Here is a 13242-nt window from a genome sequence, read left to right on the forward strand (position 1 = left end):
TAATGAAAGGTCTTCCCAAATGATATGTACATATTTATCAGCCTCATAGTCCAAAATTTAAAAGATCTGATAGGAATATAAATTTATCTACTTGCAATAGGATATCTTCAATGTCTCCTTCAGGATAAGTGATAGATCTATTAGCTAGTTGAAGTGTGAATGAGATTAGTCGAGCTTTACCAATACCCAACAGAAAGAGGCATTAGGTTGATGCTTGTTCACAGATATCAAAGAGCTCTTCCTAGCAACTGTCCTCTAATTGACATTGAAATAGTGAAGAATCTAGAGTCTCTCTTTTTGAGGTATCTTATTTTTCAGGACTGTACATTCCTCATTCAATGGAACTACCTTAAACTCTTCAAACTTTTTCCACTTTGTGACGATGTCCTTGAGGAATTTTGCATGGTTATGCATTTGCTTGAGAGCTTCTATAATGGTGTGTTTATATGTATTTTCTTTAGAATGTCCATAAACTTTTCTAAGTGGGTTTCCTCTTCTTCTTCAATCTCGTGAAAAAAGGAGGGAGATGGGTATATGCTTGTTTGGTGAAGGGGACACAACTTTATGATTCTATTGGCTTCACTTAACAAACCTCCTCCTCATTGAGCACTGTTTAACTTCTGATTCGGTTGTGGCTTATTGAATTCCAAAATTTTGTTGATTTTGTTCAAATCTAGGGAGATAGTTCAGTTTCTATTGCATATGAGAGTTGTTAGCATTATGTCCTAAATCTCCATGGGAAAATTTTGAATGATTTCTCCCCTCAGGGTTAGACAGTGTTTGAGAATGGATTATTTCCCTGATTCCCTTGGTTTGCAACATAGACAACTGAGGTGGATTTTTTGGGAAAAATTTGAATGTTGTTTTGTCGAGCTCAGTTTTGGTTCTTGGTTTGATGGTTGTACGTGCTAAAAATCCGGTACATTTCGTTTTGTTTCCCTTCCCATTTCAGTCTTTCGCAACACTTCAGGGGTACTTTTGTTAGGTCTCGACTTATTCTCTATGATCTTCCAATAGTTTATATTGGCTATTCGTTGTCATTCTCTCCAACACACACATGATTCAATAGATACTTGCAGAATTTCTAGTCTGATTGGTTGCATCATTTGGTGTCTTTTAACTCAAGGTTTAGCTTTACTTTAGGATCAAGATTTGGTACGAGTTGTTCTATCATTCTAGCTCTTCGTTCAATCAATCTTCTATTAAAAGTTCTTTCAAGTTCTTGATCTAATAGAAACTCTAGGCCATAATTTTATAATGTCTGCTTTGGCTTAAGTTCATAACTCTTTACAATGGTCTTCTTAATCTTGCTTAAGTAATTTGGATGTAACAGGTAGGAGAAATTCCAGAGCAAAGTCATTACACTTATGACATGGTATATAAAAATTGACACAACACTATCAAAGATAGATGAACAGTGGAGGGAAAGAAGAATTAGCATAAGCTTCCTCAAAGTTCCCTTAGTTCCATCTTCTTGCTTTAGATACTCTTTGTTTCTATGTTGGCTATTCTTGCGTCTATGCTCTCCTAAGAGATAAGTAAACCTTCCTAGGCTTCCTTTCTTGGGTCTGTTTTCTTGTAACAGGTATCTTGTCAATCTTCCTCCACATTCTACCAAAAAAACGACTCGTATTCTTTTATAATCTCGAGTTGATCGAATTCAAGACAAATTAGGCATGCCCTCCTCTTTGCACGATTTTCATTGATTCTCTTCTTACGTAGCTGTCCTCTTTGGTGTCTATGGCTTCATTAATTGATGTATCATCTGTACATGAGGTTCTTACTTTTACTTCAAAAAATGTCAAACGTAAGTTAAGTATTTAAAAATAATTAGTAAGTGACATTAGATTTGAAAAATGCAACACATGCAAGGGACCTACTTTTTGTTACTATTCCTTGGGTATAGTTTATTTTTTGGATAGAGTTATATGTATAGTACTTCTCTAGACATTGAGCACGTAAGCATGCATGAACCTATTAGGCTGACTTGTATATGTACCCCCTAAGCTTGACTATGGGTTAGTGCATGCTCACACTACTAGAAACCAACAAAAAGAAAGGAGCATATATCATATCATGACGTACATGTTCGTACGTAACATATTACGTAACATATTAGGACAGTAACTTGTTCTCAGGACATACAACATGCATGAGGTCTTATATTTTAAATCATTGTACATGGTCATGACATGCATCGTACTTATTTCATGACATGAATTCCCTATGAGACATGCACACATGCAAGAAATATCATTCAACTTATGGGACATAATGTGATCATAGTATCATAACATATATAAATCAATACACTTGAAAGTACATGTAACACAACATATCATAAGCATATCCATATTTCATAAATAAGCCAAAAGTTGTGTTAGTCATATATCACAATTTATCCAACCTAGTCTGAAGGCACTCTAATAGTAAGCTCATTTATCTCATTCTTTAGGTCGAAACGTTGTTGGTTCGGGTGGCTGAGGGTGTGTGGGTTGGGTTTTGGTAGATTTGTTTTTTGAAGCTAAGGTTTGATTTCACAAAATGATGTCATGAAATTATACATCGAAGCAAAATATTTGAAGTAAATTAAAATAAAACAAAGCAAAATATTGAAAAATCAATGAATATCCGAATGATTCATTAATACATGTCAATATCATGTCATGCAATGTATTATGTCGTTCAACATTTCCTATTCAACATATTGTACCTTTCAACTTTCTTTCAAAAACACATCATATCCTTCAACATATCATACAATTAAAGATATCATAGCATATAACATATCACATCATAAAAAGTACACATATCAAACATATGACAAGTGCGGGGCCATTGAACATGTGTCATCTTGCATCACACAAATCTTCCAACCATACCGATAGTAAGGTCACTTACTTCGTTGGCCTTAGCCAACATTCTATCCTATCTTCGATATTAACTTGACTTATCCCTCAAAGTTTATAGAACTTCCCCTACATCCACGGGTAGCAACCAATCACTAATAAACAAAGTGTTACAAGTGAATACCTCACTATCACACTACAAAGACTCACCAATATGTCACTCAACAAATACGATGTGACCCTCAAAACTCTCCCAAATCCCGATATCAAATTCCGATATCAAATCTCGATATATCACTAAACCCTGGTATGACTAAATCTAATTCAAATAATCTAATCCAAATAATCAAATCAAAACTTTTACAATTTACAATAATCTTCTCCTTGTCATAAGATCTCCAAGTTGATAACTGATTGGTTGCTACCTCCTCAAGCCTCAATACTTATGTTGGGAACTCCATCAATCATGAGAAAGCATATGCTATCGTATCATCAAACCTTGCAGGTTTTCGAATTACCCTTCGTGGTCTATTCTTGTCGATAGACTCATGTTCCTCCACTCTTTCATTTACGAGGCTTTGCTTCTCCTGTTCTAAGACATCAGAGTTATTATCTACCTGATCAATAAGTTCTTCAGTAGGAGCAACCATATCAGGAGAGAACACAACCTTCTCCACCTGCTTCAATGCCTCGTCATTATTTTCAATTTTCTGCAAAAACATTCCAGACTCATCGAATGTCACATCTCGACTATTAACAATCTCACTTGTTTCTAGACACCATAACCTATAACCCTTTACGCCTTTGCTAAAGCCCATAAACTTGGCTTTTTTTGCTATAGAATCCAGCTTTGAGTCTGTCACATGATAATAAGCAGGACACCCAAACACATGCAATTTATCATAATCACTAACAGGAGTACCTGACCATACCTCAAGCGGAATTTTTCCACCATTTTCAGAAACAGGTAAACGATTCACCAAGTGAACTGCATAACTGAGAGCCTCAGCCCAAAAAGCCTTACTCAATCCTGCTTGAGACAATATGCATCGAACATTCTCTATTAATGTCTGGTTCATTCTCTCAGCAACTCCATTTTGTTGTGGCTTACCAGGAAGTGAAGTGTCGAATGATCCCTTCATCTCGACATACTTTAAGGAATGGATCATAAGGATATTCTCCACCGTTGTCTGATCTCAGCCTTTTGATTTTCCTGTTCGTCTGATTCTCTACCATTTTCTTCCACTCTTGGAAGATTTGGAGAACCTCGTTTTTGTGCCTCATAGGATACATCCAAACTCTCCTCGAGTAGTCATCGATAAAGGTGACAAACCACCTCTTTCCTCCCAATGAGACATTCTTCGTGGGGCCCCATACATCAGTGTGAACATAATCCAAAATGCCTTTTGTTTGATGTATAGCTGTACAAAACTTCACATTTTTTTGTTTACCAAATATATAATGTTCACCGAAATCAATTTTACCTATTGTGGCACCCTTAAGAACTCCTTGGTTCACCAATGTCTGAAGTGCCTTATCACCAGCATGCCCAAGTCTCATGTGCCATAATTTTGATATGTTTTGTTCTTTCGAACTTGCCATAGTAGCATGCTCAATTATTGTGGTTCCGTTGAGGTAGTATATGCTACCTCTTCTAGTTCCTTTAATTGCCACCAAAGCTCCACGAGCTACCTTCAAATTCCCTCCTTCCAAAATGATGCGAAAACCACTCGCATCCAAAACGCCAAGGAAAATCAATTTTTTCTTCAAGTCAGGGGCATACCTCAGATCATTGAGTTTTCGTATAACCTTGTCAAACATCTTGATTTGTATTGAGCCGATTCCCGTCATATTGCAAGTACTATCATTGCCCATATAGACAACTCCACCATTGAACTCTTTGAAGTCCAAAAACATCTCTCTGTTGGAATACATATGATAGGAGCACCCAAAATCAAGAATCCATTCACTAGTTTGGCTGACTGAGAGATCGTCAAGGCATTATCTGTATCAGTGTCGTCATCTCTAACCACATTGGACTTCGACCCCTTCTCTTTTAAGATCGGGTAATCTTTCTTCCAATGGCCTTTCTGTCGACAATATGCACACTCATTTTTATCAAGTTTTCTCCAATTACCATATCTACCTCTTGACTTTGATAGGGACTCTCCACATTCGCTCCTTTTCCAAGTAGAAGTCATTTCACGAGCAGTGAGAACATTTGAGCTAGAATCTTGATATGCCTCCTTTTCCTTCTTTCGCACCTCATTATTCATCAAGGCATTTGAAACATCTTCAAAATCAATATCATAGGCTCCATGCAGTAGAGTGGTTACTAAAAACTCGTAGGACTCCAGCAAAGAATTTAATAATAACGTCGTCTTGTCTTTATCATCAATCTTAACATCAAGATTGAGCAAATTAGTGATGATTTTGTTAAAATCATCCAAATGCTCAGCTATTGAAATACCTATTCTTATAGTCAAAACGGAAGGGTTTCTTCTTCAAATAGAGTTTGTTTTCCACACTCTTCTGCATATATTTCCCTCAAGCTTGTCTCATAGTTCTTTCGTCATGGTCACCTTCATAAATGGATATTTCTGATCCTTGCCAAGACAGGATCGAATAATTCCACAAGCTTGCCAATTTAATTTCGTCCATTTTGCTTTTGTCATGTCTTCAGGCATCACCTCTTGGAGAGAAGCATCAAGATCTTGCATGCCCAGCTAATCGCTAACTTCGCCTTGCCAAACACCAAAATTATTGGTTCCATCAAATTTCTCTACTTCGAGATGAGAACTCAAAAATCTTGATCCACGCCGTGATTTAATTCCAGATGATTCTGCCATTTTCAAGAAAATAAGCACGATTTTGAGCACGTCTAGTGGTCGATGAGGCCAAAACTTTCACAATACCCCAAATACCACAATCAAGCTCTGATACCACTTGTGCGCCGAAAGCGGAACAAATGTACTCACAACACCAATGAACGGAATTACACAAAGAGACACTAAAATATTTACGTGGTTCGGAGAGAAGAAGTTCAACTACATCCACGGGTAGCAACCAATCACTAATAAACAAAGTGTTACAAGTGAATACCTCACTATCACACTACAAAGACTCACCAATATGTCACTCAACAAATACGATGTGACCCTCAAAACTCTCCCAAATCCCGATATCAAATTCCGATATCAAATCTCGATATATCACTAAACCCTGGTATGACTAAATCTAATTCAAATAATCTAATCCAAATAATCAAATCAAAACTTTTACAATTTACAATAATCTTCTCCTTGTCATAAGATCTCCAAGTTGATAACTAATTGGTTGCTACCTCCTCAAGCCTCAATACTTACGTTGGGAACTCCATCAATCATGAGAAAGCATATGCTATCGTATCATCAAACCTTGCAGGTTTTCGAATTACCCTTCGTGGTCTATTCTTGTCGATAGACTCATGTTCCTCCACTCTTTCATTTACGAGGCTTTGCTTCTCCTATTCTAATACATCAGAGTTATTATCTACCTGATCAATAAGTTCTTCAGTAGGAGCAACCATATCAGGAGAGAACACCACCTTCTCCACCTGTTTCAATGCCTCGTCATTATTTTCAATTTTTTGCAAAAACATTCCAGACTCATCGAATGTCACATCTCGACTATTAACAATCTCACTTGTTTCTGGCACCATAACCTATAACCCTTTACACCTTTGCTAAAGCCCATAAACTTGGCTTTTTTTGCTATAGGATCCAGCTTTGAGTCTGTCACATGATAATAAGTAGGACACCCAAACACATGCAATTTATCATAATCACTAACAGGAGTACCCGACCATACCTCAAGCGGAATTTTTCCACCATTTTCAGAAACAGGTAAACGATTCACCAAGTGAACTGCATAACTGAGGGCCTCAGCCCAAAAAGCCTTACTCAATCCTGCTTGAGACAATATGCATCGAACATTCTCTATTAATGTCTGGTTCATTCTCTCAGCAACTCCATTTTGTTGTGGCTTACCAGGAACAGTGAAGTGTCGAATGATCCCTTCATCTCGACATACTTTAAGGAATGGATCATAAGGATATTCTCCACCGTTGTCTGATCTCAGCCTTTTGATTTTCCTGTTCGTCTGATTCTCTACCATTTTCTTCCACTCTTGGAAGATTTGGAGAACCTCGTTTTTGTGCCTCATAGGATACATCCAAACTCTCCTCGAGTAGTCATCGATAAAGGTGACAAACCACCTCTTTCCTCCCAATGAGACATTCTTCGTGGGGCCCCATACATCAGTGTGAACATAATCCAAAATGCCTTTTGTTTGATGTATAGCTGTACAAAACTTCACATTTTTTTGTTTACCAAATATATAATGTTCACCGAAATCAATTTTACCTATTGTGGCACCCTTAAGAACTCCTTGGTTCACCAATGTCTGAAGTGCCTTATCACCAGCATGCCCAAGTCTCATGTGCCATAATTTTGATATGTTTTGTTCTTTCGAACTTGCCATAGTAGCATGCTCAATTATTGTGGTTCCGTTGAGGTAGTATATGCTACCTCTTCTAGTTCCTTTAATTGCCACCAAAGCTCCACGAGCTACCTTCAAATTCCCTCCTTCCAAAATGATGCGATAACCACTCGCATCCAAAACGCCAAGGAAAATCAATTTTTTCTTCAAATCAGGGGCATACCTCAGATCATTGAGTTTTCGTATAACCTCGTCAAACATCTTGATTTGTATTGAGCCGATTCCCGTCATATTGCAAGTATTATCATTGCCCATATAGACAACTCCACCATTGAACTCTTTGAAGTCCAAAAACATCTCTCTGTTGGAATACATATGATAGGAGCACCCAAAATCAAGAATCCATTCACTAGTTTGGCTGACTGAGAGATCGTCAAGGCATTATCTGTATCAGTGTCGTCATCTCTAACCACATTGGACTTCGACCCCTTCTCTTTTAAGATCGGGTAATCTTTCTTCCAATGGCCTTTCTGTCGACAATATGCACACTCATTTTTATCAAGTTTTCTCCAATTACCATATCTACCTCTTGACTTTGATAGGGACTCTCCACATTCGCTCCTTTTCCAAGTAGAAGTCATTTCACGAGCAGTGAGAACATTTGAGCTAGAATCTTGATATGCCTCCTTTTCCTTCTTTCGCACCTCATTATTCATCAAGGCATTTGAAACATCTTCAAAATCAATATCATAGGCTCCATGCAGTAGAGTGGTTACTAAAAACTCGTAGGACTCCAACAAAGAATTTAATAATAACGTCGTCTTGTCTTTATCATCAATCTTAACATCAAGATTGAGCAAATTAGTGATGATTTTGTTAAAATCATCCAAATGCTCAGCCATTGAAATACCTATTCTTATAGTCAAAACGGAAGAGTTTCTTCTTCAAATAGAGTTTATTTTCCACACTCTTCTGCATATATTTCCCTCAAGCTTGTCTCATAGTTCTTTCGCCATGGTCACCTTCATAAATGGATATTTCTGATCCTTGCCAAGACAGGATCGAATAATTCCACAAGCTTGCCAATTTAATTTCGTCCATTTTGCTTCTGTCATGTCTTCAGGCATCACCTCTTGGAGAGAAGCATCAAGATCTTGCATGCCCAGCAAATCGCTAACTTTGCCTCCCCAAACACCAAAATTATTGGTTCCATCAAATTTCTCTACTTCGAGATGAGAACTCAAAAATCTTGATCCACGCCGTGATTTAATTTCAGATGATTCTGCCATTTTCAAGAAAATAAGCACGATTTTGAGCACGTCTAGTGGTTGATGAGGCCAAAACTTTCACAATACCCCAAATACCATAATCAAGCTCTGATACCACTTGTGCGCCGAAAGCGGAACAAATGTACTCACAACACCAATGAACGGAATTACACAAGGAGACACTAAGATATTTACATGGTTCGGAGAGAAGAAGTTCCCCTATATCCACGGGTAGCAACCAATCACTAATAAACAAAGTGTTACAAGTGAATACCTCACTATCACAATACAAATACTCTCACCAATATGTCACTCAACAAATACGATGTGACCCTCAAAACTCTCCCAAATCTCGATATCAAATTCGGATATCAAATCTCCATATATAACTAAACTGTAAACTAGTATAACTAAATCTAATTTAAATAACCAAATCAAATCTAATCCACAAACCAAATCAAACTAATCCAAATAACCAAATAAAATTAAAACTTATACAATTTACAACAATCTTCATGTCACAAGATCTCCAAATCAAATCAAAACTTATGACAATTTACCATACACATTTCAAAGACAATAAGAAAAGGCAACAAGAAATATCAATAATTGAGGGATATCTAGTGCAAAACTCCACATTTAACTCAAAAAATAAGCATATAATCTATGAGGGATTTTAGATATTGTTAGTGATAATGGAGAGAGATTTTTTGTCTTAAGAACTTCCTCATCATCTAATCATTCCATCATTTGATCCCGTAAAGATGTTGTGAAAGAAAATACGAATATTTTGAATATGTTGCCTTTAGTGATAAATTTGAAGAGCTTAATAATGTAATCTTGATTTTTCAATATCCACATACAATCAAATTGAATCAGAATCTTGTTTTTTTAATCTTTATTTGGTTGATGAACAGTGCGTTAATAATAGTAATTAAAAATTTGTGGAAGCTTTCCTTTTTCTACTCAGCTTTGAAATCTTTTGGAAGAAAATTAAAAATTTTAGTATCTTCATTATAATCGAGAATATTGAATACACCGTAAAAACTAAATATGGAAACAAACATATATCACACGTAGTAAATTAGTCAGAGACTATGATTTGTGTGTAGGGATCGTCTTCACTCGGCCATCTCTTTTATTTGATACTAATATTCTCTTTGTTTCCCTGCAAGAAAATAATAGGATTCGATGAATACCAATGCTAAGATGATCAATTTTCTTGAACATTATTAGAAAAATAGTTATATCAAAGAGAATTGCATTTAAGAAATATACCTCAATGGAATAGTAAAATGTTCGTGCATCTAATAGTATTGAGGAGGAGGTGGAGACTTGTACTCGTAGTCCTTCTTAGGTGGTGGAGGAGACTTGTAAACGGGTGGGGGAGGAGAGTAGTATACAGGTGGAGGTGGTGATTTGTACACCTTTGGTGGAGGTGGAGAATAATAAACGGGAGGAGGTGGAGAGTGATAAACAGGTGGGGGAGGAGAATGGTAAATTGGAGGAGGCGGTGACTTATAAACTGGTGGTGGAGGAGAGTAATAAACTGGAGGTGGTGGTGAGTGATAAACGGGTGGGGGAGGAGAATGGTAAACTGGAGGAGGCGGTGACTTGTAAACTGGTGGAGGAGGAGAGTAATAAACTGGAGGAGGCGGTGACTTGTAAACTGGTGGAGGAGGAGAGTAGTAAACTGGAGGTGGTGGTGATTTGTAAACTTGTGGAGGAGGAGAATGGTAGACTGGAGGTGGCGGTGACTTGTAAATTGGTGGCGGAGGGGAGTGATAAACAGGTGGAGGAGGAGAATGGTAAACTAGAGGTGGCGGTGACTTGTAAATCGGTGGTGGAGGAGAGTGATAAACTGGAGGTGGTGGAGAGTGGTAGACTGGAGGTGGTGGAGAGTGGTAGACTGGAGGTGGCGGTGACTTGTAAACCGGTGGTGGAGGAGAGTAATAAACTGGAGGTGGTGGCGATTTATACTCTTTCTTTGGTGGTGGAGAATAATAAACAGGAGGAGGGGACGAGTGATAGACAGGTGGGGGAGGAGAGTGGTAAACAGGAGGCGGTGGAGAGTGATAAACCGGAGGCGGAGGAGAGTAATAAACTGGAGGAGGTGGCGATTTGTACTCATATTTTACCTTCGGTGGCGGGGGTGAATGATAAACCGGCGGAGGAGGAGATTTATACACATAGTAAGGAGGCGGTGGAGAAGAGTAGCTATAATCAATAGCGATCACCGACGTAAAACTCAAAAGTGCCACCAAAACAGTAGCTACGAGATATGCCATCGAACACTTGGATTCTCCCATATCCTTGTATCTCTCAATGGTTTCTTGGTTTTGCTTCCAAACATGCATCTCCACCCTTTATATAGTTTCCATTCATTTCTCCTTCAAGGCCATCAAATCATGGTCAAGAAATTTAAGTATTAAATTGTTCATTGTTCTACCTAATCTTCGTGGAAATATAATGCAATATGTTTGACAAATGAGACCGGCCTGCTTCGTATTCAAATTTGGATTAGATTATAAAATTGTATAAATTTGTAACAACTCGTTCTTCGTTCTTCGTTCTTCGGTTGAATACTTCTTCGTGTAACAATGGCGACATATTTTTTATATTTTATGTCGAAGGATAGTTGCATATATACAATTTCAAATAAAATTATTTGAAAAAAAATTCGAGTTTATCATTTCTGAAAATAATAATTTCAATTTTTATCTCGTCATTATTCTATCATCAATGATTTAACTTCAGACACGTTCATAAACATGCTTGCATAATTTTAAGTACGTACTCAAATCACATCAACTAAGAAATGAATCAATAAACCAAACTTCACATTTTCAATTTTGTACCGATCTAGGATAATGAATTTGGAATTTTGGAAATGACTGATTCCAATGAGACCAAATAGTGACCGACGCCTTTTGATGATGAATTAGATTATAATATTTCTTGAGAATCAATCGCAAGAGGCGTGGATCCTCATGTAAAGTTGATGAAATTTTTACCAACCCTATTATATTTTTAAAGTGATAAAAAAATATCATATTCTTACGTTAGGTAATATGTGGATTAAAATAATGTGTTGTTGAATTGAACGTGTAATTTGTGTATGGTCATGTCTGATTGATTATGACTTTGTATGAATATACGAAAATACGAGAAATCATATATTAGAATTGTTTGTAAAGTATAATAGAAAGACCATAGTTATGAATTCACGTCTCGAGAAAAGTTATAGTTGCATAGTATCGCTGAACTGATGATTTAAATTGTGAGACATTATGCATGATGCATGCTCGTGTAGTAATATATTAGTTCTCTAATTATGTATTGTATGGACTCATACACTCAATATTATTCATGTTCTTTTAACTTTTAGGTCTGTTTTAACGTCATGAGTATACGCTACCCCATAGTTAGACCTTAGGGGTACGTTAATGAGCTCTCCTAGTAGGTCCATGTACACATGTGCAAAACCATCCTATAAATATAAGTAAGTCTAAATTCAGTCACGAATTTAAGTCACATGGACCTACTAGGAGAGCTCGTTAACATGCAGTATGATGTTAGTCACACATCAAGATCGCCAACCAAACTTTTGGCTCACAACTGGCCCCTACATACGGTTAGATTGACTAGGGAGCTAGTTGACTGTGAGCTCGCCCTTTTTCGAGCTTTTTTCTCTAAATCTTTTTCGAGCTAGTTAACAGGTGACTTTTTGCCGTCGGTGCCAACTATTTTAAAAGTTGAAAAAGTAATTAAAAAATAATAATAATTATGGAGGGAGCCAGCTAGAATTTATAAATGTGAATTATTAAAAAAAATATTTGATTATTAAACATCACGTTATATTTGAAAAGTTCTTAGTAAAAAAAAAGGTTAAATATATATTAAAAAAAAGTAAAATCTAACATGAAAATACCAAGTTGATGATTGAGAGAGAAAATATAAAATTGTAAATAATAAAAAAAAAAAATTAAAATATAGATTTTATTATATGGTCAAATGAATAAAATATAAAGGAGATTATATTAATTATATTATGGTATGTGATAAATTAATGGATGAATTGGATGACGGTCATGATAGAGAAGGAATTTGGATTATTTGGTTAAATAAAATAGTCATTTTGGTAGAAAATTCCATGCAAAAGAAAAAAAAAATTTTTAAACAAAGTTTAAAACATCTTATTATCCAATTAATCTCACCAAAAAGTCTCGATTCGATGCTGGACAGTGTTTGAAGTTTGATCTTGTAAATTTAATGTCGAATGAAATGGGTACTCGAGATTGGAGTTAGCTATGTCATGGATGATGTCAAATAGTGTCGAAATGAAAGTCGTCAGAATTGGAGAGGAAACTAGTCGTGGCGTACATGCATGTGAGGGAGAATCAATGCTGGTACTTATCGAATTTGGAGTTTCGATGTTATTTGAACGTTAGAGTGTAAATGGCTTCTGTTAGCACTATACCAATGAGTATTTCTTTTATTTTACTAACATTATTTGAATCTTATCATCATAATTTAAAATGGAAAATTTAAAGGCAAACATCATCCAACGTGGGATGAACAAAAAAAAAAAAAAAAAAAAAAAAAAAAAAAAAAAAAAAAAAAAAAAAAAAAAAAAAAAAAAAAAA

At 36.3% G+C, this 13242-nt stretch overlaps 1 protein-coding gene across 1 annotated transcript; it reads right to left on the minus strand.

Moving 5' to 3' along the window:
• Positions 1-9588: 9588 nt before the first annotated feature.
• On the minus strand, positions 9589-10922 carry LOC111476580 (extensin-3-like). The gene is made up of 2 exons (XM_023120299.1): positions 9875-10922; positions 9589-9764 (listed from the first exon to the last, which is right to left on the minus strand). Exon 1 carries the CDS (start codon positions 10903-10905, stop codon positions 9904-9906), a length of 1002 nt encoding a protein of 333 aa, XP_022976067.1. The 5' UTR covers positions 10906-10922; the 3' UTR covers positions 9589-9764; positions 9875-9903.
• Positions 10923-13242: the final 2320 nt, after the last annotated feature.

This window comes from Cucurbita maxima, unplaced genomic scaffold, assembly GCF_002738345.1.
Source record: "Cucurbita maxima cultivar Rimu unplaced genomic scaffold, Cmax_1.0 Cma_Scf00003, whole genome shotgun sequence".
NCBI lineage: Eukaryota > Viridiplantae > Streptophyta > Magnoliopsida > Cucurbitales > Cucurbitaceae > Cucurbita > Cucurbita maxima.

Excerpts from the sequence above, each read along its gene's own strand:
- LOC111476580 (XM_023120299.1), bottom strand. The coding sequence starts at position 10,905 with ATGGGAGAATCCAAGTGTTCGATGGCATATCTCGTAGCTACTGTTTTG.